This window comes from Saccopteryx bilineata, chromosome 7 (assembly GCF_036850765.1).
Source record: "Saccopteryx bilineata isolate mSacBil1 chromosome 7, mSacBil1_pri_phased_curated, whole genome shotgun sequence".
Lineage (NCBI taxonomy): Eukaryota > Metazoa > Chordata > Mammalia > Chiroptera > Emballonuridae > Saccopteryx > Saccopteryx bilineata.
The window spans coordinates 42,825,207-42,852,507 of NC_089496.1; the positions used below are offsets into that span (position 1 = coordinate 42,825,207).

The 27,301-nt window shown below is 46.2% G+C and overlaps 1 protein-coding gene across 5 annotated transcripts in view; it reads right to left on the bottom strand.

Moving 5' to 3' along the window:
- Positions 1-27,301, bottom strand: part of OSBPL3 (oxysterol binding protein like 3) — a 190,140-nt gene that overhangs the window by 69,505 nt on the left and 93,334 nt on the right. For all 5 annotated transcript variants that reach the window (XM_066240312.1, XM_066240315.1, XM_066240313.1 and 2 more), the window contains one exon: positions 14,397-14,636. In XM_066240312.1, the coding sequence (XP_066096409.1) occupies positions 14,397-14,492 (96 nt within the window). In that variant the 5' untranslated portion in view covers positions 14,493-14,636. The remainder of the gene's footprint in view (positions 1-14,396; positions 14,637-27,301) is intronic.

Below are 27,301 nucleotides of genomic sequence, written 5' to 3' on the forward strand. Positions count from 1 at the left end.
AGTCTTAACAACAGCCAGACTTAAAGTACTGTGGGAAGTGAAGGCTGCCCCTGACTGAGGAACAAGGCCTTTCAGCCAACTCCTTTTCTCGGCCTGACATTCAAATCCTGCCCCTCCCGACTGACCTGTCTGTCACAGTCCTAAAGTCAAGGGGCTGAAACCCAAGAGCCAACGCCCAGCCAGTGTTCTCAGTAGGGGAGGTACTGCTCCCTCTGAGGCTGTGGAACTTTGGGAGCACTTCTGGTTGTCACAGTGATGGGAGGGTATCTCTGCCATCTAATGGCTGGGAGCCAGAGATGCTAGATACTAGATATCCTATAAAGACTGTCAATTAAAGCGCAGGAGAATAGTGCCTCAGGAAATACTATCCAGTGAGGTCTGATTGAAACAACGTATAAACACAACAATGGGACCAATTATCATTTGAAATGATTTGAGCATACTTTCTAGCTCCATGAAAGCAGGAACCTTTGCTGTCTTGCTCACTACTTAATAGTACATTGTGGATATAAATATCTTGAACAGATTAACAAGTCGTTACAATAGCTAACATTTATTTTAATTTTAATTTTTATTGAGTATGAGGAAGGGAGGTGGCAGTATGCACCCCAATCGGATCCACCTGGCAAGCCTACCAGGGGGCGATGCTCTGCCTATCTGGGGCATTGCTCCATTGCTCAGCAACCAAGCTCTTCTTAATGCCTGAGGCGGAGGCCATGGAGCCATCCTCAGTGCATGGGGCCAACTCGCTCCATTCAAGCCATGGCTACAGGAGGGAAAGAGAGATAAAGAGAGAAAGAGTGAGAGAGTGAGAGAGAGAGAGAGAGAGAGAGAGAGAAATGAGAGGGGTAGGGGTGGAGAAGCAGATGAGCGCTTCTCCTGTTTGCCCTGATCAAACCCAGGACATCCACACACCGGGCCGACACTCTACCACTGAGCCAATAGGCCAGGGCCAATAGCTAACATTTATTAAGCAAGGGTGTGCTAATATCCATAATTACAATATTGTACTTAATCCTTGCATAATCCTGTGATATTGGATTTATCAGTATCTTTATTTTTTGAATTTGGAAACTGAGGAAAAGAAAATCAGATAACTTCCCCTATGCTATAAAGCTGCCAAGTAAGAAAGCCACATGACTGCAAAATCTACATTTCTAATCATTCTGCTCCATATTATGGCATATTGTATATTCCACTGTAATTTAAATATGTGAATTCTGATGATGAACCAGAAATAAATGTCCCAGGGCAGGGAAAACAGAGGCAGGTAAATTCAGGAAGTGGCCAAGATCCTGAAGTACTCTTAAGGAGCTAGGAACACTGCCCCACAGACAAAGACAAGCAGAGTCTGGGGCCCCGCTGAGACCCACCCGGGGTGCCCTAGGGCGGCCGCCACACGGGGGCAGGAAGTCACCCCTGCGTTTCAGTGCTGCCAAGCCTTTGCTCGTGGGCGCTTTTATATCTGAATGTCTGCCCCTTCGACTTCCCAGCTGGGGGATTTTCCTTCAGGCCCAAAGTTCCTGTTCAGACAGAAATTCTCTCCCTCCTCAGCACCTACACGAACCTCACTTGCACTGTCTGTCTCCCAATCTAGAATGTGGGTTCCATAAGAACAGGGACTGGATATTGTTTATTATAGTCTCACTACTGGGGACATAGGGGTCTTAAATAAATACTTTGAGTCTTAGGAGCAAGGGAGGTTATAAAAAAGACCCCACGCCTGACCAGGCGGTGGTGCAGTGGGTAGAGGGTCGGACTGGGATGCGGAAGACCCAGGTTCGAGACCCCAAGGTCCACCAGCTTGAGCTCAGGCTCATCTGATTTGATCAAAGCTCACCAGCTTGAGCCCAAGGTCGCTGGCTCGATCAAGGGGTTACTTGGTCTGCTGAAGGCCCGTGGTCACGGCACATATGAGAAAGCAATCAATGAACAACTAAGGTGTTGCAACGCGCAACGAAAAACTAATGATTGATGCTTCTCATCTCTCCATTCCTGTCTGTCTGTCCCTGTCTATCCCTCTCTCTGGCTGTCTCTCTGTCTCTGTGAAAAAAAAAAAAAAAAAGGCCCTTACAAGGCCCTTGAGTGAAGGGCTTTTAAAACTGCTGGACTGGGATGAGTGGGACTCAGGACAGACAAGAGCAGGTGTCAGTTTCTTGGGCTAAAAGGGCTGGTGTCGGGGAGTGGCTCCGCCTGCTTGTCACACACCCAGTCACCCAGAGCAGGACAGGCACCTGGCGCTGAGGTGCACGGTGCAGCGTGGACTTGGGCCCCAGGGAGACCCAGGCCCTGCTGACAGGCCAACTGGCTGGGCTGACGTCCCTCCCTGCAGGTGCTGGGCTTAAAGCGCACCACGAATCGCAGGTGACAAAGATGGCAGGGTGTGGGGGAAGTGGCTTCTTAAGGCTTTTGCTTGAGTCTAACTGAAGACAGTCTGGCACTGTCATCCGGCATTAAATTCAGTCTGTTCTACTGAACGTCTAAAGAGCGCGCCAAATATAGAACGCGGCTCTGTGGTTGGAAAGGCAGCTGAGCATCTCTGCACGCTCAGGCGCTGGCGAAGGTCACTGCCGCAGTGCCGAGTGCACCGGTGGGAGGCGTTTCCCCAGCGCAGCGGCGCCCACAGCGCGCACCCCCCATGCGCTGTCCAGACGCCGATCCTCAGCCAGCACCCTGGCGGCGGTGGCAGAACTGTCATTCTCTTTTGCAGACGAAGAGTGTGACGGGAGGAAGTTCTGTGGCTGCCTCTATCTGCCATGACTCAGATTGCCTGTCGTTCTGTTCAGTTCTTTAGTCTCCTTTTCGGGATTTTCAAAATCCCAAAGCCAGACCCAGCATTAAATCACGTGGAGCATAATTTAACGTGTTTGTAATGATGAAAGGCGTTTGTGATCTTCTAAAGCTTTAACTTTTGTCAGACCCATTCTGTACTTCTTCTTCAATTACCGAGATTTGCAGCTGCTGCTTCCTGGCAACTGTTTCTCCCTCGGAGAAGATTGTGTGAACACTAGCACGGCGCCGGCCAGTAAGGGAGCAAAGGGGTTGGGGGGGGGGGGGTGCACGCGATCAAACACAGTGCTTCTCGTCCTGCCCTGTGCGTGCGACTGCGGAAGACCTTCTCAAAATGCAGATGTCAGTTCAGTGGGTCTGGGGCGAGGTCTCGTTTCTCCACCTGCACAGGGGAGGCCACCCCAGCTGCTGGACCACTCTGTTTTAAGATTAGGATTTGATTCGACAGGTTCTGAGGGCCAAGCCAGGATTAATGGGTGGGAACTATAAGGGTTAATGGGTGGGAACTTTCAGGTCTGCATGAAGGATGGACTGTCTGATTATCCAATAATTAGCGCTATGAAAATGACAAGCATGACATGGCCGGTCTATGAAAGAGCAAGCTCCCTGGTCACTGGAGAGCTCCGTCAGAGGTACCTGCAGAGGGGATCCCTAGACTGGAAAGGAGGTCAGAATAAATGAGCTGTGAGATCCCGTCCAAATCTTACATATCATAAACACACATCATAGAAAGTGAGCATAAAGCCTCAGCTATGCAGGATGAGTAAGCTCTAGAGGTCGGCTGCACAACACGGGCCACCAGTTAATGATACTGCACTGCGCACGGTTTTCTTTTTAATTTTGAGGGGGGGGAGCGGAGAGAATGAGAATCATCAGCTCATAGTTGTGGCACCTTAGTTGTTCACTGAACTTTTCATCCGTGCCCTGACTAGGGCCGTGTCAGTGTCCCCTTGCTCAAGCCAGTAACCCTGGGCTTTTCATGCCAGCGACCTTTGGGCTCAAGCCGGCAAGTTCTGGGACTGTGTGGATGATAGCCCCTCGAGTCAGAGAACCCCGTGCTGACAAGCCTGTGCTCTGAGCTAGTGACCCCGGGGTTTTGAGCCTGCGACCTCAGCGTCCCGGGCTGATGCTCTATCCACTGAGTCGCCACCACAGGTCAGGCACTGTACTGTGCAGTTAAAGATTTATTAAGATGATGCAGCTCACATTATGTGTTTTTACCATAATGAGTAAAATGAAACAGTAGCTGGTAAAGTCGCCTAAAAATATAGTAGCATTAAAAAAGGAAGGCTGAGTGGTGAAGAACCCACTCGGATTCTCAAGGCCATGGCCACCGTCCTTCCTCTCCCTTCACGCACAGATCCACTCCAGGGCGAGGAGGGGAACAGACAGGATTCAGGCCTCAAAATGTTTTAAATCTTAATGACCTGTACAGTCATGGACCAAAAACACTGGTGCCCTAATTAAGTAGATAATGGGGGAATACATGCTCGTCTTTGGGGCAAGCCCTTGAGAAAGCACAGGCGGTGAGAGGAAGGAGAGTCCCTGGCAGCAGCTGATTCTGACAGCGGGGAGAGAAAATCCTGGTGAGCTGTCGGCTGTCTCTACCTGAGGTCATGCCCATCTTGGGTTTGCTGAGATACATGCTTTCCAATTGTGTTGACTATAGATAGATTTATAATTGAAATAGTATTAGTAAAAAACTATAATGCACACATAATTGTTTCTACCCTGTTGATCACTCACTTAGTTAGCTTTTATGACTATAATTATATTGGAACTTTTTTAGGATTCTCAAGTAAATGCTTGTTAAACATCACCCTAATTTGTGTGCAACTCCTTCAACACTATCTATGTGAACAGCGTCTTTTACACAGTTTTCTGTTCGTAATGCTCTGTGCTGTAAACAAGGGCCTCTTAAAAGCTGTAGCTACTATTGAAGATGGAGACACCCACCACATAACAGCATTCTGCACTGGCCACGCAGCCCATGAAGGTGGCGGTAGAATTTTTCTAGTTGCTATTGTGGTAGCGATGATAGTAATACCAATAACAACTACTATTTGCTTAATGCCTTCTGTGTGCCTTGCAAGGATTCTATAATGAAGGTATTTTTATCCTCATTTTACAGATGAGGGAAATGAAGATCCAAAATCATTTGCCGGAGATCACAAACTATTAAGTGGTGGGCCCATTTGTGGGCGGAAGAGCCCACACAGAACCTCTCTGCTCAGTGTCCACTCTGCACACGACCACTGACAAGTACATTAGACTCCACCCAAGGCTCCCTAGTCCCCGGCCAGTCCAGTGCTCGCCCCCCAGCACTGCTCTGCCACAAACAGAGTGAATCCGACCTCGGCAGTCCCACACTTCAGCCAATGATGACAGGATAATTCTGTCCACCTGAGGGGCTCAACAGTCTCTTCTGCCTTTTTTTTTTTAAGGATATACTGTTAGATTTGTTTTCCCCTATGAGGTCATAAAATATTTCTTCATTTTTTTCTTTTTATTTATTTATTATTACATTTATTAGGGTGACACTGGTTAGTAAAATTATATGGGTTTCAGGTGCACAATTCTGTAACACAGCATCTGTATAATGCTTTGTGTGCTCACCACCCAAACTCTAGTTGGTCTCCTTCCGTCACCCTATACTTGACCCCTTTCACCCTTTACGACCTCCCATCTCCTTTCCCTCTGGCAACCACCATTCTGTTGTCTGTGTTCGTTTTTCTTGTTTCTTCGTTTGTTGCCCTCAGGTTTACATCCCACATACGTGTGAAATCGTATGGTCCTTGATTCTTTCTGTTTGACTTCCTTTGCTTGGCATGATTTTCTCAAGATCCATCCATGCTGTCGCAAATGGCAGTATTTCATCTTTTTCTCTTTTAAACTTCAGTTTGAAAGAGAATATAGAAATCTTCCATTTCAGAGCTGAAGAATCTAAGCTAAATAAGTGATGTGCATAGGGCCACGGAAATAAGTGAAGGGCGTTTGAGGACCAGGACCCAGTCTTCTGACTCCAACTCAGCATCCGTTCCACCACTCCTTTCCAGAAGTTCCCTTGTCTCCACAGTGGCAGACAGGCTGTGGAGGAGATCCTGGGTGAGCTCATCACATGTGGGCGCGAACCGCGTGATGACAAAGGAAATCTCCAATACAGACTCCTATAGAAATGGAGCTTGGCCCTGGCCAGTTGGCTCAGCGGTAGAGCGTCGGCCTGGCGTGCGGGGGACCCGGGTTCAATTCCCAGCCATGGCACATAGGAGAAGCGCCCATTTGCTTCTCCACTCCCACCCCCCCTCCTTCCTCTCTGTCTCTCTCTTCCCCTCCCGCAGCCAAGGCTCCACTGGAACAAAGATGGCCCGGGCGCTGGGGATGGCTCCTTGGCCTCTGCCCCAGGCGCTAGAGTGGCTCTGGTTGTGGCAGAGCGACACCCCGGAGGGGCAGAGCATCGCCCCCTGGTGGGCAGAGCATCGCCCCTGGTGGGCTTGCCGGGTGGATCCCAGTCGGGCACATACGGGAGTCTGTCTGACTGTCTCTCCCCGTTTCCAGCTTAAGGAAAAAAAAAAAGAAGTGGGGCTGTTTAGAGGTGTGAATGGAGGGGGAGGGGGGGCTTTTGCTCTTTGTTTTATACCTTCCAGCACTGTTTGCATATTTTCTCTTTAGTATTTTTTAAGAAAATCAGATTTCTTTGACATATAGAGCGAGCACTGGAGAGAATCACAGACTCCACATTCATACGGCACTGCAGTCACAGGGCCTTCACGACTCATCGGGAAATCCCCTTCGCTGCTGCACTGCACTAGCTGATAACGGTCTCTTCGAGCGTGCTCGCTCGAGCTATTTCTTCGGAGCGAATTGAAATGTGCAATCAAAGTAGAGGCACCTTCTGACTAATTAATGCATTCGTGATTTAAAAGTCATAGCAATAGATGGCAGAAGTTTAGCATAATAAATTTCTTTATCCTTGACCCAAATCATCAGTGACTTTTTTTAAACAGTATTAAACAAGAAATACTGGTTTTCATAATGAGAACCTAGCCACAGGTTCATATCATATCTTGGAGTGCCTATTGGACAAGAAGGAATGACTTTTGTTATATTCGAGTTCACAACTGAGCTTCTACCTAATAAGGTAATGTCTACTCAAAGGTCTAAGGCAGGGGTCTCCAAACTTTTTACACAGGGGGCCAGTTCACCGTCCCTCAGACCGTTGGAGGGCCGGACTATAAAAAAAACTATGAACAAATCCCTATGCACACTGCACATATCTTATTTTAAAGTAAAAAAACAAAACAGGAAGAAATACAATATTTAAAATAACAAACAAGTAAATTTAAATCAACAAACTGACCAGTATTTCAATGGGAACTATGCTCCTCCACTGACCACCTATGAAAGAGGTGCCCCTTCCAGAAGTGCGGCGGGGGCCAGATAAATGGCCTCAGGGGGCCGCATGTGGCCCACGGGCTGTAGTTTGGGGACCCCTGGTCTAAGGCTTGGTTAAGCACCAGTTACTGGAGACGCAACAATGTCAAACCAAATGCTAGCCTCCAGGAAGTTAACATACATTAAAAAAGAAAGAGACGCCAACCACAATAATGAAAACTTCTAAATACAGAATGAAGTCTCAAACAGACCCTCTGCAGGAGTTCTGAGGGAAGCACTAGCATCTCGGGCTGGATCCACCCTAGAAGAAAGGTCTGAACTGGGACTTGAAGGAAAACTGACACACAGGGAGAAGCACAGCTTCTGAGTCTACTCTGACAAATTACAGGGCCACGCTTGCTCCGGAAGTTCCAGGGGAGAATGTGTTTGTCTTAACTCGAGCTGCTGTAACGATACACCACAGACTGAGTAGAGGCTGGGAAGTCCAAGATCAAGGTGCTGGTAGATTTGGATCCTGGTGAGAACCCACTTCCTGGCCTATAGACAGCTGCCTGCTGCTCTCTGGGTGTGTCCTTCCTCTCACAAGGGCACTGGGCCCATCATGAGGGCACCACCCTCATGACCTCATCTAAACAAGGCCCTGCCTCTAAACACTAACACCTTGAGGATTAAGGCTTCAACATATAAAGTAGGGTGGCGGGCACACAAACATTCCATCCGTAGTAATAGCATCCCTCCTCTGGTTTCTAGTGGCTGCTGACATTCCTTGGCTTGTAGCCACATCACTCTAATCTCTGCCTCCTACTTCTCACCTTCTCCTTCATGTCTATCTTCTCCTCCGTGTGTTTCTTATAAGGACACTGGACATTGAATGTAAGGCTGACCTGGATAATCTAAGATGATCTCCTTATCTCAAGATCCTTAAATTAATTACACCTGCAAAGACCTTTTTTACCAAATAAGGTAACATTCACAGGTTTCAAGGATTAGGATTTGGACATGTCTTTGGGGTGCGAGGGGGACACCATTCAGCCCATGATTGCTAGGAATGAGACTCCTCTGGAGTGGAAACAGAGGAGGTGGCTTCAGTTGATGCTATTCTGCGCACAGGGGCAGCAGGAGGCACAGCTGGACTTGATGGTAGGGGGAAGAGGGCCTTAGAGAGATGTCAGATTGTTCTAGGAAGGTCTTCTGCTTTGCCTCTGTCCTACTCCTCACACTGCCCTCTCACAGCAGCCTAGCCAGAGCCAAGTCTGCTGACTCTGCGTGGTGCCGCGCCCCCTCTCAGCCGGAAGGATGGAGCAGGGAACAGCCACCCCCATGGTACTGTTTGAGGGCCGGGGACTCTGCTTAGGGAAGGTGAATGGTTTATGTGTCCATCATTTACACAGCGCTCTCCAAATGCAAGCTCTCTTCTGCTAAGCAATTTGCACAACCCCATAAGAAATCAAGGCACAGAGGGGTTAACTAACTTGCCGAAGGTCAAACAGCTTATAAACAGCCCAAAGTTTAAGCTCAGCCATCTGGCTCCTGAGCAAGTTACGACTTGTTGCCTTTCATCTTCTGTGACCATCAAAGAACAATGTGACAAATTATGACATTCCCAAGTCCCTCCTCCTTGACTAGTCTTTATCGTGGTGTTTAAAGGGCAGCTGGTAAATCTTGGTATCTCTGAAGACGTGAAGAATGAAAATAAATAAATGAGACTAAGTATGTCCCGTACCCAGACAACTTAAATTATACACAACTGAACATTATAGCTTTCACTCACTTTTCTCTTCTTGGCAAATTCTCTCCCATTCAACTCTTGTGTCTTATGGTTCTGGGGTTCCCTGGAGTGCTACATAATCTAATAGCCAGCATTAATGATCTCTCATTGATGACCCTGGGAGGCTCAAAGGCCACCACAGATTAGTCCAGGGGCAGGAGGGTGATAAGAACAAATTGTGAAACTGTATGGAGACTTATCTAACAATAGACTTTCCATTTTAAATCCCCTATAATCATGAACCAAGCACTTGTCAATTATTTTAGCAGGATTCACTTTCTGATTTCTTATATAGCAAATGCTAGCAACACAGAGGACACCCCCCGCCACAAAAAAAAAAAAAAAAAAAGATGGGGGCATGTTCACTTTACAGCTCACTGTCTTCCCAATCCGAGCTGACTGCTGGTTGGTAGTTGTGGTCTGCTTGGCTGTCCTGCCCTTCATAGCTTCATTTTTTTTTATTTTTTTTTTTGTATTTTTCTGAAGCTGGAAACGGGGAGAGGCAGTCAGACAGACTCCCGCATGCGCCCGACGGGATCCACCCGGCACGCCCACCAGGGGCTACGCTCTGCCCACCAGGGGCGACGCTCTGCCCACCAGGGGGCGATGCTCTGCCCCTCCAGGGCTTCGCTATGCCGCAACCAGAGCCACTCTAGCACCTGGGGCAGAGGCCAAGGAGCCATCCCCAGCGCCCGGGCCATCTTTGCTCCAATGGAGCCTTGGCTGCGGGAGGGGAAGAGAGAGACAGAGAGGAAGGAGGGGGCAGGGGTGGAGAAGCAAATGGGCGCTTCTCCTTGTGTGCCCTGGCCGGGAATCAAACCCGGGTGCCCCGCACGCCAGGCCGACACTCTACCGCTGAGCCAACCGGCCAGGGCCCATAGTTTCATTTTTTAATAATAGGTTCTCAATAGACATTGGTGGAAGAAATCAAGCTTAGGGCATATAGGATTCTTTCAGTAAAAATAGAACCTATTCATTCATCTTCAACTCAATCTGGCTTCTGAAATGTGTTACTTTGAAAATTCCAGGAAAGAAACAAAACGGGGGCAGTGGGAAAAAGTCAACAGGAAACTGCAATTACTCATATTTTACAGGTTTTGAAATAGCAATTGCCTCTCCCACTTAGCTACCCCTTAACCTACTACATGTGTCTACAGAGCTTTGTGAATAGTAATTGTCTACCTAGCAACTGCTCGCTTCCTCCTTCATTAAGTTAATCCACACTTACCAAATGTCTACCATCTGCTAGCCTAGGTACTTCATATTTATTATTTCACTTAGTTCTCAAAAGGAAGCTCAATTATCTAACTTTCACAAGTGACAAACTGAGATTCAGAGGTTTTATATAACACAGCAAGGTCACCCAGCTAGCAATGAGCAGAGCCAGCGTGAAGGCAGGGCAGTACTAATAAAGGCTGTCTCCACTTCTGCTCCACAGTTTCCAACAGAGCACCTCATTCAGAGGCCACACGTACCCAAAGTATTTAGGAATTACATCACCATTTGCCAGAAGAGACTCAATGGAGAAGACTTCGTTTCTTTTTTTTTTTTTTTGTATTTTTCTGAAGCTGGAAACGGGGAGAGACAGTCAGACAGACTCCCGCATGCGCCCGACCAGGATCCACCCGGCATGCCCACACCAGGGGGCGACGCTCTGCCCACCAGGAGGCGATGCTCTGCCCCTCCAGGGTGTCGCTCTGTTGCGACCAGAGCCACTCCAGCGCCTGGGGCAGAGGCCAAGGAGCCATCCCCAGCGCCCGGGCCATCCCTGCTCCAATGGAACCTCGCTGCGGGAGGGGAAGAGAGAGACAGAGAGGAAGGAGAGGGGGAGGGGTGGAGAAGCAGATGGGCGCTTCTCCTGTGTGCCCTGGCCAGGAATCGAACCTGGGAGCCCTTGCATGCCAGGCCGACGCTCTATCACTGAGCAAACCGGCCAGGGCCCTTCGTTCATTTTTTAAGATCCTCCCAGTGTGCCTGTCACTGGAGGGAGGGAGCTGAGAAATGTGTAGGTTTCTTGTTCCCGTTCCACATGTGTTCCTGCCCATTCATTCTAACCTGCCCTAAGCGAGGGACACTTGCTGCTGGCAGTCATTACATTCAGTCCACTGATTTGCATCTGCCACGTGCTAGGAAAGCTAAAAAGATGTGTAAGTGGGACCTAGGACTCAAAGAGCCATATATACTCTTTCAACCAATGAATAAATCAAAGAAAATGATCCACCCGGGAGGCAGAAGGGCAGTGTGAAGCATGCCATTAGCCAAGCTCAAGGCTACCAAACGGAACATTTGTGAGGGCTTCTCTCACATCCTGTCTGGGGGCCTGGTAGAACTGGCGGACCTTCCTCCTCTCTGTTCCTGTTCCCTCGTGAACAGACTGTAACCAGCCTTTCAGGCCCAGCCCTCAAAGGACACCACTCGACAATGTCACAGATGACCTCCCCAACCAGCAGTCCAGCTCGGGCTGCGTTTTATTTGACCGGTCAGCAGCCATTCAAAAGTAAATTAATTAAAGTGCTGTAATCCATACTGACCGCATGTACCTTGAAAATGGCCTGCAGTGAATACATATTACTTTTATTAAAAAATCATCTTTACAGTGTTAAAGCAATCAATGAAGATTCTTCTGAAGAAAAATCACAAAATTCAAGAGGCCAGAACAACTTCATATGAATCAGTCCAGCCAAAGGGTTAGCTGGGCCGAAGCACAGATCAGCCTAGAACACCACAAATACAAGCATATGATTAAGACAGTCAGAGGACCCACAGCGCATTTCTGTGTAAGCTGATTTCCCTCACTGGGGATCTCCAGCAAGGAGCATAGATTCCTGCCCGGTAACAGCACTAGATCTGAAGGATGGTGACTTCAGAGAGATCCATTTCTTCTGCAGGGCATTGGGGCCTTGACACAAGGCCGTTTTATGGTAGAGAACTGAGGCAAAGTTCACTTGCCTGACATTCCTCCAATAGCAGACCACAGAGACCAGGGCAGAGATCTCTTGATGTCAACCCTCTAATTTCAACTAAAGAGTGACAAATGTGGCTCCTGTGCTGTCACTCACCCTGACTGTGCACACAAGCCATAGCTAAAAACATGGCACCCTTTCCCTCGGCACCCAGACTCCACTGCAAAATCCTTTCAACACAGAGCTCCTAGCAGCTACCGCTGACAGACAGGTGCTGGCCTGGGGGCGGGGCTGGGGGGAGGACATGCATCCCTGAGCCACAGAGGAAAAATGTCTTCAGGTTGTATAAAGCGACATTACATGCCCATTAGTCGGGGATCCCAAATATAAAAGATGTCCATCTGATGTATGAAGAAGTGAATGACCAACCATTCTAAGTCAGAAAACGCTGAGGCACGAGACACATTTCTCTTATTCTTTATGATGTCACCTCAGGAAAAGCGCTGTGAAAACCAATTTCAAATAACACACCCAATAAAAAGTAAGTTTCTATAGTGTTCAATCCTAGAATTTCACTGCCCTGCTCCAATTCCTACGGCGTTATAAGCTCTGGCTTAAATGAAGCATGATCCCCCCCCCCCCCCCATCCAAGGAGGGCACAACACCAGATACTATTAGGTACGAAGGGAGGGGCAGGGGGATCGTCAGTCTTCACTCGGCTCCAGCCCCAACAGGAGATTCTGGTTAGGGAGAGAATTAAGCACCTGCAAAGCTGACAAAGGGGGTGAGCATATTTACCCTCATAGAAAACGGAACTCCCAGGGAACCACAATGCATCAGTCAAGGACTATTCTTAGTCATTTATTAATCCCAGCAGGAAGTGATGACTGTTCTGAAAACAGTTCTTCTTCCTAACCTCTCAGGAGAGATCTTGAAAGGTTCCCCAAATGTCAGGCCGGTGGCAAAATCTAATTTGTCTAGAACAGCGATCGTCAACCTTTCCCATCCCGTGGCACACATAAACTAATTACTAAAATTCTGTGGCACATCAAAAATATCTTTTTTTTTTTTTTTTTTTGCTGATCTGACCAAAAAAAGTAAGTATAACTTTGATTATAATAGTTGTCATCTAACCTTTTGGCTCCAAAGTGATTTTTTTAAAAACCCAGGTGCCTCTATTTGCATGTAAGGATTTCTGGTACGAAGAATTAATCCTTCAGATGCAACCTTATTATGCAACGTGACCAATAAGATGCAACCCTATTATATGCCTATATAGCATTTATGGTTTAAGACCGGCCATTCACACTGAATAGCTATTGCTGTGTTGGCTATTGTCATTTTTTAATTCGACAACTAAGGGAAAAGGTCAGTGCCCCTGACTAAAGAGTCAGGTATTGCAAGTTTAAAAAATTATTGTGGCACACCGGTTGAAAATCGCTGTTCTAGAATCCTAGGTTCTAATGACAAGAGGCAGTATTGTGAGGTGGCAAGCCCACTGTCCCAGGGAGTGTCCCAATGGAGAGACCCGTGATGGCACGTCATAAGCATGTGGACATGCCTGAGGCATGAGGTTGCTGGATCGTTGCTTCCAAGTCTGGAACCAAGACCTCTGGGCCAATCCTAAGGCCGGCGCTTCCCCTGGGGAATCGGGAAAGCCAACAGAGCCAGCAGACGCAGGAAAGGCGGGGAGCCCACTTCATCCAGAGACACGCACAGTCCACTCGCTCTCCTTAACTGACGGTGGAAGAATCATAGTGATTACTGTGCACTTACTGCCACTGAACTAAAACCAGCAAATTCCACCTAAAGGGATTTATTAGAAGGGAAACAAACAAACAAAAAAGAAAAGAAAAGAAACCCATCTAATTAGCTGACAGTTATTTAGGAGTTAATGATTTGGTCCTTTGTTTCACTTCTTTCTCCTTCCTACTTAATTCCTTTGACCGCTTCTCTGTTGACGGGCTTCCCACACCCATTACAGAAGCAGAGCAGGTGGGACCCAAAGTTCCCGCCCGGCGACCTGGGGCTGGAAGTTTCATAAAAGGTTTGGTAAAGGGAAGGAAGGGCGGTTGGGGGGGATATTATAATGACTGTAAAAGTGACTTTTTTGTTTGTTTGTTTTGGTTAGTAGGGTATAAATGAAACGGTGGGCTCTAGGGTCCAACAGACTGAGCTTTGGTTTCTTGCTCTGCCACTTACTAGTTGTGTGTCCTTAAGAAAATATCTCAGTCACTCTGACTCAGCTTCCTCATGGAGAAAACAGGGATATTAATATCTGTGTTGGAAGACACTCACAAGGCTTGAGTAAAATAATGCGAAGAGCCAGATACAGTTCTTTCCCTCTGGTAGGCACTCAAGTTGCATTACTAAAATCATCTAAAATGTTCTGCTCTCATATAATTAAGATATGACTGGAAGGAAATGCTCCCACGCTGAGAAGTAGGAGTTCCCAAAGTGAATACGCACACTTCCTTATTTAAATCTGCAAACGTCCTGATTTAAATCTGCATCTTAAGATCTGCATCGGTTAAAACTTTTACCTGCCGGCTTCCCTGCTTGGAGGAGCAGCTACTTGTGCTCCTTGAAGGGGAGACCAATTTTTGGGACACCCCAAGGTTCTTCTCATCACTCATCATGAGCAGCTGGTTGCGTGGCCTCGATGCAGTCAGAATGCCATCAGAAGACAGCGGAGCAGAGAGAACGGAAGTCCCAAATAGGCAGGCGGCTCAGCTCTCATCCAACACGTTTTGAAAGCATTTTGGATGACCCAGAGGAAATCCCTGAAATCAAAAGAAAAAAAAAAATTAGCCAGAAGGTCAGAGGCATCAGGCATTATCTATAATTAGCCATCGGTTGTCGGTAAGTGGCTTGTCCATAGGACAGACTGCAGAGCCACCAGGCAGTGACACCAGGGGCTGTGAAGGAAAGGGCAGTTTACACCTCCCTCTTATTAGAAATTATGTGTAGGTGGCTTTCTATGTTTTTTTGCAGTAAGACAGGCTTAGAACACTGTGCAGTAAAAAAGGGTGAGTTCAGAAACATATAAAATCAACACTACAAAACCATCCCAAACCACAAGATACCACCTCATACCACTATCATGCTATTATGAATTTAAGAAAAGAAAAAAAAAATCCCACAAAATAACAAGTTTTAAAAGAATTTGGGCCCGGCCTGTGGTGGCGCAGTGGATAGAATGTCGACCTGGAATGCTGAGGTTGCCCGTTCGAAACCCTGGGCTTGCCTGGTTTCCTGGCACTTACGACAAGCAATCAACCAACAAATAAAGTGAAGCAACTATGAGTTGATACTTCCCATTCTACCCCCCATCCTCTGTAAAATCAATAAATAAAAATCTCTCTCTCTTTTTTTTTAGTGAAAGGAGGGGAGACGGGAGACAGACTCCCGCATGAGCCTGACCATGATTCACCCAGCAAGCCCACCAGGGGGCGATGCTCTGAGCATCTGGGGCGTTGCTCCGTTATAACCAGAGGCATTTTTTAGCACTTGAGATGGAGGACATGGAGCCATCCTCAGCACTTGGGGCCAACTCACTTCAGTTGAGCCATGGCTGCAGGAGAGGAAGAGAAGAGAAAGAAAGAGAGAGAGAAAGAAGTGAGAAGGGGAGGGGTGGAGAAGCCGATGGGTGCTTCTCCTGTGTGCCCTGACCAGGAATCGAACCCGGGACTTCCATATGCCAGGCTGATGCTCTACCACTGAGCCAATCAGCCAGGGCCAATAAATATATTTTTTAAAGATGCCTGGTCTATAGTGGCACAATGGATAGAGAGCATCAACCTGGAACTCTGAGGTCACAGGTTCAAAACCCTGGGCTTGTCCAGTCAAAGCACATATGACAAGGAACCAATGAACAACTAAAGTGAAGCAACTATAAGTTGATACTTCTCGCTCCCCCCTACCCTCCTCCTCTCTCTGTAAAATCAATCAATAAAAATAATCTTAAAAAGAAAAACAGAAATTGGAACCCTCAGATATTTCTTTGAGGGATTTAAAATGAACAACCATAGTTGAAAACAGTCTGGCAGTTTTTTTCAAAAGTTAAATGTGGAATTATCATACGATCCAACAATTTCACTCCTATGTATATACCCAAAAGAACTGAAAACAGGTATTCAAACAAAAAATGTGTACAAGAATGTTCATATAGCAATGCTATTCACGATAGCCAAAGGTAGAAACAACCCAAATGTACATAAACTGAAGAATTGGATAAACTACATATGGTATATGCTATGGTCTGAATGTTTGTGCCCCCCCAAAGTTGAAGCCCAAGGTGATGATATTAGGAGTTGGGGCCTTTGGGAGGTGCTTAGGTCCTGAGGGCAGAGCCCTCCTGAATGGAAAGAATGCCCTTATAAAAGGACCATTCAGAGCTCCCTAGTCCCTTCCTCCATGTGAGGACACAATGATAAGTCTGCAACCTGAAGAAGGCCCTCTGACCTTGCTGGTACCCTCATCTTGAACTTCCAGCCTCCAGAACTGTGAGAAATAGATTTCTGTTGCTTCTAAGCCACCCAGCCTGTGGTATTCTGTTACAGCAGTTGGAGGGAATAAGACAAGTATAGCTATACAACGGAATATTATTCAGGAATGAAGTACTGATACATTCTATATACTCCTGTGAACCTTAAAAATGTTACCCTAAGTGAAAGGAGCCAGACACAAAAGGTCACATGTTGTATGTTTCTGTTCCTATATTTCCGATGGCTTTAGGCGACCCCTGTGTTTTGGTCCTTCAACCCCCGCCGGGGTTGCGACCCACAGGTTGAGAATCGCAGCTATAAACTATCCAGAGGAGTCAAATCCATAGAGACCGAAGGCCAATTAGTGGTTGCCAGGTGCTGGGGAAACTGGGGAATGGGATGGGATGTGACTAGTCGATGGCTAGGTGACCTCCTTTCAAGGTGATGGAAACGCTCTGGAACTAGACAATGGTGACAGTCGCACAACATTGTGAATATACTAAATGTCACTGAATTACATAATTAAAAATGGTTTAAAAGTGAATTTTATGTCATATGTATTTTACTACAATTTTTAAAAATATTTTTTTGGGGAAATAGGGGTGAGATGGGAGATTTGTTCTACCAAAGGTTTTTGGAAATATCTTCTAAAAAAACTATTACATGGCGTAACAGAAACCATTGGGAGGAATGGTTTTCCATATCATCCGTCAGTATATTAGTAATAAAAACAATGACCACACATATTGTCTCATTTAACCAACATTCTGGTTGGAGACCATTATCTCTATTTTACAGAGGAGAAAACAAAGAAACTGAGTCTCCGAGAAGGTAGGTAACTAGCCTAGTCACGCAGCTGGTAAGAGACTGAATCTGGGTTAGATCCCAGGCCTTCAGCCTGGGCACTGGGAACTGGCACGCCTTGTGGCTGGGCAGGTGATGACAGCTCCTGCCCCCGCACTGGGCTCTAAGGGGGCTGAGGAGCTGGACCAGGAAACCTCCGGAGAGAGCGCAGCCTAACCCAGACTCGAGGAGGGAGCAGCACCCCACTCCCTTCCACGCCCCGTGCCAAGCTCTGGGGGAGGGGATCGGCCAGGACAGAGACAGGGCATCCTTAGAGTGTGAGCGGGACTGCCACCTGCCACCACCACAACTTTTCAGGAGTGAACTGCTACTCTACCCACAGCGCTGAGTGAAGGGAGATTAAGGTGCTCGGTTTGGGCGTCAGAAGGTCAGGTTTTTTGGGTTTTTTTATTTTATTTTATTTATTTTTTTACAGAGACAGAGAGGGAGTCAGAGGGATAGACAGGGACAGACAGACAGGAATGGAGACAGATGAGAAGCATCAATCATTAGTTTTTCATTGCGCGTTGCAACACCTTAGTTGTTCATTTGATTGCTTTCTCATATGTGCCTTGACTGCGGGCCTTCAGCAGACTGAGTAACCCCTTGCTGGAGCCAGCGACCCTGGGTCCAAGCTGGTGAGCTTTTGCTCAAGCCAGATGAGCCCGCGCTCAAGCTGGCGACCTCGGGGTCTCAAACCTGAGTCCTCCACATCCCAGTCCAACGCTCTATCCACTGCGCCACCGCCTGGTCAGGCTGAAGGTCAGGTTTTTATTTGACATGCTGGTTTTAAATAAATTCTACAACTTTCCCAAGCATGTTAACAATTTAAAAAAATTTGATATCTATTCTGTTCTTAGTGTTTACATAGTATATTTTGAAAGAAGGGTGTTATGTAATTGTCCAGCAACCAGCTAGTTAGATATTGTACCAAACTTTTGGTTAATTATTAAGCACTCAAATATCCTCTGCCTTTCACTAATACTGTACTTAGTTATTAAAAAAAAAAAAGTTAAAGCCGTAAATTAAATCCCAGAGAATGAAAGGAAATAAAATCTCAGAAAACAAAATCAAGGTACCTGCAGTTATAGCACTTAATTCCCATGCTGCTTTCATAGAAACCTGCCAAGTCTCTGTATCCATTATGCACTGGATCCCCCAAAGGACCAGCCTCTTACAATCTCAGCTCTACTTGTGGGGCATGACGATGGTGTCTGAAGTTAGAAGCAAATGCAAATCTAGTTCACAAGAGCCAAGAGAGGCTGTAAAGACATGTTAATGTTTTATTTAATAACAGTGTTGGCTGTTGCTGTTTGAGAAAGATAAGAAAAAGAAAGGGATGGGAACCCCAAAAGATGAGATGTGAGGGGGGGCAGCCATCGCTATGACAACTGGCTCTGCAGTGGATTAGGAACACCAACAAAGGGTTTCTGTGTTGTTGTTTTTTTAAGGCTGTGATCTGGTAGTAGGGATGGGAAGAGGTGGCATGTGACACATGAAGAAGGGAAGGGAAGGACCACTTGAGCAATAAAACAAGAGTCGGAGGGATGCTGAAACCAAAAAATCAGAAGCTCCACTACCCTGTCGTGGAGACAGCTGATAAAAGGGGTCATTTTTATCTTTTAATGCCCCAGTATTTCACTTCCCGGAGCACAGGTGCTGGGGCCGGGCTGTGAGAGGGCCAGGGCCCGCACTTCTCTGACTCGGTCCCTGGGTCCCTGTGCGAAGGCCCCACCCAGGCCTCTTTTTCTAAGGGTGGGAATCCACAGCCCCTCGCCCACATCCATCCCGGGTGAGTCTGGAATTATTGTCTAGGAAAATAGGGTTTTCATCCCCCAGAACCTTCCTGCCCAGTCTCATCAGAAATTCTGTTAAATTTAACAAGGGCAGCTTAAAGGGCAAAAGCAGTCAAAATCTGGAGAAAGGATTTGCTGAAAACAGGGCAGAATAATGCATGAAGGCGGCAGTGGCCCCAGGGGTGAGGTGGTCACGTAGATGAGGCAGCTGTGACTTCCGACCTAGAGACCCTCGCGGGCTGGCCTGGGGGGCTTACCAGAGCGGACGCCTGCCTTGAAGAGAGTCCCAAAACAGAGGGCAAGGGGAGTCACACGGAAGCCTGGAGTCTTCTACTGCCTCTAGCTGACTTCAGGGAGGTGACTTAGTAAAACGGAGAAGAGAAAGCCCTGAAGGAAGTCAGATGTTGTCCCAGGGCCCGGCCCCCAATCTGGTGAAGTGTGGAATATGAGGTGGGCACAGACGAGGACCCCTGAGTGACTTCATCCCTCCCCAGGGTCCCTCCATGGAAAACCTTGCTCAAAACAGGTTTTCCTGCTCAGCGATTGTGAACAACTTAGGGACAATGATTTCTTTCCCCCTTTATTTTCTATATATAGTAAAATAAACAAATCTTAGGGCTCAGATACAGCTTTGTGAAATTTTACATTTGCAAATATTGACCTCACATCCCCCAGATTAAGAAATGGAGCATCTGCAGCCTCCCCAGAAGGTTCCCTGCCCCCTGGCCGGTGATCCAAGTGGTGGGGGCCAGTCCTCCTGCTGAAAGCTGTGGGACCTGTCCAGAGTAAGGCGCTCCTGCAAGTCCTCGCCTCATGCCCCAGGACAGAGCTGGAACAGGCTCTATGGCCGCTCTTGTGCCTTCTGCCTGACACAAGTGTCTGCTGTGTGACAGAATTCACCCTGGGACCTGCTTTCATTTCAACAGACCACCTGATCAGCAAATCCAACAGGTGTGTGAAGACGGATGCATTTTGGTCAAATCTAACAGGCCCTGCTTGTGGCCCTGGGATGAGTTGGATAGTTGGTCCTCTATCACCTCGGTCACCCAGCTGGGGATCTGATCGGTCAGGCCCAGGCGAAAGCAGTGTCCCAGCTAAAAGTTCAAATGGGCATAAGACATGCAAACATACACCGTGCAGGGGCTCCGTCAGCGAGAGGAGAACTCTTGATTTCTACCAAGAATGGCGAAGAATAGACGACCAGGGCACTGCCAAGCATTTGGCAGCCAAGGCTGATTTTAAGACTTCTTTACAGTTTGAGAAATGGTGCAAAGGGGCATATATACCACGTATTTGCCTCACAAGGAGCCAGGGCTACGCTTGAACTGGCGCTCCCTCACTACAAACTCTGTGCTTCTGACAAATGTGCTCACGTCTCCGATCTTCTGTTTTGCTGTGTAGGAAATGAGGAATTGGGAGGAGGAAATGAGAAAGTGAGGCTCGAGAGCTTGGCTTGAAGAGAAAAAAGACTCTCAACGGATGTTAGTTCCATTTATTCTGCTTTCTGAAAGGGGTGTCCGTGGCAAAGATGAGATCCTATCCCCCTCTTACAACCAAAACTATATAAGGACTCAATAGAGTTTTAAACCATTTTTGTCTTTCAACATATTAACATTTCCCCAAATCCCCTAACACAAGTGTGAACAGATTTTTTAAATCATCCAAGTAGCGTGCTTACTTTGGAGCAAAACAGAAAGGCTGAAATATAGAAGCCACATTATTCTTCACCATTGGCTGTCCAAAAGAGTGACTTAATAATTAACTCATAGGTTTGAAACAGTGGCCTGTAGCACCGCTATTTATTAATCCATCAGGCCTCGGGGTCTCCACACATTCTTGGCCATGTTTTGTTTGAGAAACTGGTTTTGTCTCCATCCTTGGAAACAACTCCCATGAAGGCCAGATGGCATATAGATCCAGTTAATACACGTTTCTCAGTAAAATGTATAGCTAAGTTATGTCCTGAATTAACACTAAAACTGTGTAATGGAATATCCATTTCTGATCTTCTGGTCTTCTTTGGTAAAGGAAAATTATTCTAATTCTGGATATGCATCTTTTTTTTTTAGAAATGATGCTCTCTGAAATATCTTGATTTCCAAAATGCTACATGATCACAAGTAGGGCTTTGGTTATTTGGCTGTAATTTCCGCAGAAGATCAGAGGTTTCAGGAAGTGGGTTCTAATTACAGTTCCCTCAGAGGGCTGATCCTGGACCTCTGTGTGAAATGCAGCTCAACTCTCTGGACCACTGACTAGATCCAGGGATGCTACCTGGCTGTTCCTGGAGGATGTTTCCAGAGGACAGAAAGTTTGACAGTGATGTAAGGCTCTAGGTTTGTGCTTGGACCATTTATTTACTGCGTAAACAGAACAAAACACACAAAAATACCAGTCGGTCATTGCACAGAATCACAAACCCCAAGTGTAAGTTCTAGCCCAGCTTACCCAAAGCAGGAATTCTTTCTGTAACCCAGCCAGACAGATCATCAACGCGTGACCATTTCCCACAACCGGGATTCCATTTTCTGTTTAAACATGTTATTCCAGATGGTTTCTCACTCAGAGTTGAAATCTGTCTCACGGTAATTTCCGTACCCTGGTCCCAGATCTGTGCTCTGTCACCACAGAGAACAAGATCTTCCTTGTTTTTCACCAGAACCTGTCCTGAATCTCCCACCACTCCCACCTCCCACTCAGCAAACCTCTCCTTCTCCAGACCAAACAGCCACATTTTCATCAGTCATTTCCATATAACATATCAGGGGTCCCCAAACTGCGGCCCCCTGAGGCCACTTATCCGGCCCCCGCCGCACTTCTGGAAGGGGCACCTCTTTCATTGGTGGTCAGTGAGAGGAGCATAGTTCCCATTGAAATACTGGTCAGTTTGTTGATTTAAATTTACTTGTTCTTTATTTTAAATATTGTATTTGTTCCCGTTTTACTTTTTTACTTTAAAATAAGATATGTGCAGTGTGCCTAGGGATTTGTTCATAGTTTTTTTTTTATAGTCCGGCCCTCCAACGGTCTGAGGGACAATGAACTGGCCCCCCGTGTAAAAAGTTTGGGGACCCCTGCCTTACAGTATACATCCTCATGACTGTTTCTATAACTGGCAATTTGTAATCTTAATCCCTTTCCTTTACTCGCCCATCTCCCCAAACCATTCCATCTAGCAACCATCAAAATCCTCTTTGTTATCTGTGAGTTTCTATTTTGTTTGTTCATTTAGTTTTTGTGGGTTTTTTTAGATTCCACATGTAAGTGAAGTCATATAGTATTTGCCTTTTCTGTATGACTTATTCATTTAGCATAATGTGCTTTAGGTCCATCCTTGTTGTTATAGATGGCAAGATTTCGTTCTTTTTATGGCTGAGTAATAGTCCATTGTATATACGTACATCTCTTCTGTATCCATTTGTCCCTGGATAAACACTTGGGGTGTTATTATTATCTTGGCTATTGTAAATAATGCTGTAATGAACATAGGAATGTATGTGTCTTTTCAAATTTGTGTTTGGGGTTTTTTTCAGATATTACCCAGAAGTGGAAGAGCTGGATTCTTCTTTGGCTCTTGTGATAGCCTTTGTTTTAAAGTCTATTTTGTCTGATATAAGTATTGTTACCCCTGCTTTTTGTCTTTGTTTCCATTTTCATGAAATCTCTTTTTTCCATCACTTTACTTTCGGTCTGTCTTTTTAGATCTGAAGTGGGTCTTTCTCAGGCTGGATATGTGTGAGTCTTGTTTTCTTATCCATCTGACAACCTGATGTCTTTTGATTGGAGCATTTAATCCCCTTACATTTAAAGTAATTATTGATAAGTATGTATGTAGTTATTGCCATTTTGTTATAGTATTCATATATTTTATCTTTTTTTTTTTCTTCCTACATCTTCTTAAATAAGCCCCTTTAACATTCTTGTAATACTGCTTTGGTAGTGATGAATTCTTTTAGCTTTTTCTTGTCTAGGAAGCTCTTTTATCCTTCAGTTCTAAACAATAGCCTGGCTGAGTAATCTGGGTCATAGTTCTTTGCTTTTCTTCACTGAGTATTTCTTGCCAATCCCTTCTGCCGTGCAGAGTTCCTGTTGAAACATCAGTGGCTCTCTCCCTTCTCTTTCTGGCACCCCTCTGAGGCAGATGTGGTTGCACCTGATGTTGTCCCTGAGACTCCTAAAACCAGTGGTCCCCAACCCCCGGGGCTGCGGACCAGTACCAGTCCGTGGGCCATTTGGTACCAGTCCGCAGAGAAAGAATAAATAACTTACATTATTTCTGTTTTATTTATATTTAAGTTTGAACGATGTTTTATTTTTTAAAAAAATGACCAGATTCCCTCTGTTACATCCATCTAAGACTCACTCTTGATGCTTGTCTCGTAAGTTCAACAATTATATTTAAAAATACCACAGTTTTTATGCCGGTTGCATCATTTTATTTGTGCATTTATCCGTCCTACCCTAAAGGCAGGTCCGTGAAAATATTTTCTGACATTAAACTGGTCTGTGGCCCAAAAAAAGGTTGGGGACCACTGCCTTAAACTATCCTCATTTTTTGAATGATTTTTTTTTTTTTTTGCTGTTCTGAGTGGGTGTTTTCTGCTACCTTGTCTTCCGAATCTCTGACTTGATCCTCTGCTTCATCTACTCCACCACTGACTCCCTCCAATGTATTCTTCAGATCAGTTAGTGTATTCTTCTTCTCTAACTGGATCTTTTCTATGCTTTTTTAAAAATCACCTTTTTTATGTTTCTTGTCTCTGTTAAAAGTTCTGATCAAGTTCACTGAGCATCCTTATAACCAGTGCTTTGAACTCTGCATCTGGTAGATTGCTTGTCTCCATTTTGTTTAGTTCTTGTTGGGAGTTGTGTCCTGTTCTTTCATTCGGAACATGTTTTTCATCCCCTAGTTTTGGCTAGCTCCCTGTGTTTGTTTTTATGTATTCGGTGGGGGTGTTATGTCTCCTGGTCTTGGCACGGTGTTCTTATGTAATAGGTGTCTTGCAAGGCCCCATGACACAGTCTCCTGGTCACCTAAGCCAGGTGCTCCTGAGGTGTTCTTTGTGTGGGCTGTGTGTGCCCTCCTGTTGCAGCTGACCCTTGACTGCTATTGGAAAATCAATGGCAGAGACTGACCCTGAGGCTAATTGGCTGCATGGACTGGCTGTGACTCTAGCAAAGGCCCTGTTGTGTAGGGGTTGACCCCATGGAGCAATATTTGCTTTAGTGGGGCTCTGGTGCCTGCCAAGTCTGCCTTTTGGGTGTGTCATCTGTGAAGGTGGCTGGGTGGTGCTCTGAAGCTGGCCACTGGGTATGTTGGTTCTGGGGCCTCTTGGGAGGTGCTCTGCTGCCGGCCAAGTCAGCTGTTCCCTTCCCTCTGTTCGGGGACATCTGGAATGAGCTACAGAGCTACAAAGTGATCTTCTGGTGCTTGCCACTTGTGCTGGACCTGCAGGTGCCTGGGAGAGGCTAGGCTGAGAACCAAGGCTGGCTGCCACTAGTATCAGGCTTAGGGCCATGTAGCAAGAGGTACGAGGCATGTGGAAGCCAGATGCTGCTTGTTTGGGGCTTGTGAGCCTTTGAGAAATCTACAACATCAGCCAAGATAAGCCATCTTTTTAATGGAAAAGCCACTGCAAATGGCTTGGGTGGACTCATAAGTTGGGTAGGACCAGGGTCTCGGGTAATCACCTGGGTAGGGTAAACAGTGTTAGCTGGGTTGATGGAGACTCAGATATGGCACCTGCCTGTGCCTGCAGAGGGATGGCTCAGCAAAGGAACAATAGCTTCTACCAGCACTTCTGTCTAGGAGAAAGATATCCCTCCAGCTCTCATCCTTAAGCCTAACAATTCAGTTCTTCCCATATGTCCCTTGGGCTTTTTGAGCTGCTGCTCCAGTGTTACAATGCAGAGCAAGGAGTCCCTCAGCAAGTAGATCCATGTAATGGCCATTTAATAAAAACACCAGGGACTCCGGCAGCCCTCCATCTCACTCAATCATAATATCGGATGGTTTTTACACCAGAAGTCATGGGGACCCCTCTCTCCTCAGGGGATATCCCTCTGAATTTTTAACTTCCACTATGATGTGGGACCAGCGCATTCAGCACTTCTGCGCCTCCTACCAGTCTCAAGGTAGCTTCTTTATATCCTTAGTTATAGGAGTTCTGTTCAGCCCCACTTCAGGCAGTTCTCAGTGACAGTCCTTCTGTCCTTTAGTTGTGATTCTGATGTGGTCGTGGGAGAGGGCAAACACAGCGTTTTTCCAACTCTGCCATCTTGACTGGAAGCCCAGCAATCTGTTTCTAACAAGTTCTCCAGGTGACTCTGATGCCCAAGTTTAAGAACCACTGCCAAGGCTAATGTTTTATCCGGGCCATAGAATCCTGAGGCATCATGTATGCTGTTGACAGGGGATTGGAGCAGACCCTGAACTCTTTTTCAAAGACAATTCTGTCCTCCTGCTCGGGTACTCCTTCGAGCCAGAGATGGCAGGTGCCGGAATCACGTTTCTAGTCCCCACTCCCATGCTTAATCATCACGTCAAACTTTTTCTAACAGCTCTCCAGACAACTAAGACAGTGTTGACTAAACAGAGCCTTTCCTGCTACGGTCTACATGGGCATGGTGAGGTGAGCAAAGGCCCACGCTGTCCTTCATCCCGATTAGGACCCTTAATTGCATTAAGACATTCCCTGCCATCTGGTTATAAGAGTCAACACCCACGGATCAGTCCTTGATCCTCAACACAGAATACTTATCCTCCAGGCTCTTGCCTAACAATTTTCCTGCACTGTCCTCTGGGGTTATGCCATTGACCTACAATGAGGGGACTGCAAGCCACCCCACCCTATGATACTGGGCAATTCTGTAGTGGCATGTGATAAGACTACAAGCTCTGGATTGAAACAGACGGGTTCAAAGCCAGCCTGAGTGGCTTTGGGTAGGTTTTTAGTCTAATTCTCGGGTTTTTATTTGACAAATGGAAATAATTAAAGGATCTCCCTAAAAGGGTTGTTGAGGTGATCAGATGAGCTAATCACATAAAAATATATAAAGGTGTCAGGCAGTCACCTCTCAATGAGCTAGCTAGTGTGAGATGCAGGGGTCACTGTCGTATATAACACCACAGTTGCTGCTTTTCTCTTTTATCAGAAGATGAGAAAATAGCCATATTCTTATCACCCCAAATTAATTGCTCTCTACCCTTATTTATACATACATATTCACCATTTTTCTGACTTTTTAAAATTTTTGCCTAATACACAGTATCATACCATACATTTCTGCAGCTGGCTTATTTTCAAACTTATTACACACAATACATACGTTCCAGCTCATTCCTGCAACACGGCTCCGCAGAATGACTACGCCTTGTTGAACTTACTCTTCCTTTAGGTTGTTTCTGATTCTGTGCTATTAAAAATGGTGCTCCAAGATCTGCTCTTTGTGAGGCTAGGGAGCAATTTCTAAAATAAGTGGAACTGCTAAGTCTTGCGGAAGAACTAGTTTTTGTTTTATTAGATATTCCAGAAGGCTCTTTAACATGGCGATGCCAATTAACACAGGACAACGGCTTCTTTAAAGGACCTTCATGAGCAACTTGTTCGGGTCTCGGAATCAGGGTGCCACTCCTAAATGACTGGCTTGTTCTTGGCTTTTAGACCCTGAGAATTTATATCTGAGAATATATCACTCTTCGTTTGGGGTAGTGGGACGGATGGAGTCAGATTAATGGTGCGCTCCTGGTCGTCCTTAATAGACGGGTATTTCTGTGTGCTTGCCTGACCTTTATTGTCGCTGTGCTCTGATTCTCTCAACCACCCACTATTTCTTTGTGTCATAGGTGTATTCTTGGAAACCACTTCAAGTATATTGTGAAATAAGACAATGTTTAAATAAATCATTGTCCTCCTTTTTTTTTTTTTTTTTTTTTTAAGCTAGAAAATTATACAAGCTGCTGTCTGCTGGGCTGTTGACAAGATGTTCTGATAGTGGGTAGTTTTCTACTCAGCTTCCAGGAAGCTTTTCATGTTATCATCTTGGGTGAGCCCTAGCCTTTGCTTGACAGTTTCAAGTCCCCCAAACATCCTTAGGACAAGTGAGAAGGGTAGAGAGAGACACACACAAACAGTAACCCCTTGCTCACAGAATCAGAAAGGGGCATGTCAGAGACCGCTGGTGAAGAAAGGGAAGGGAAGACGGGAAGAGACCCACTGGCCACGGGTGCTTCCTACCAGCCTTTCAGAAGTTTACAGACGGACAATTCAAAGCTGGTAGACTCCCAGGAGAGAACACTTGCAGGCAGATATGGAGAAGGAG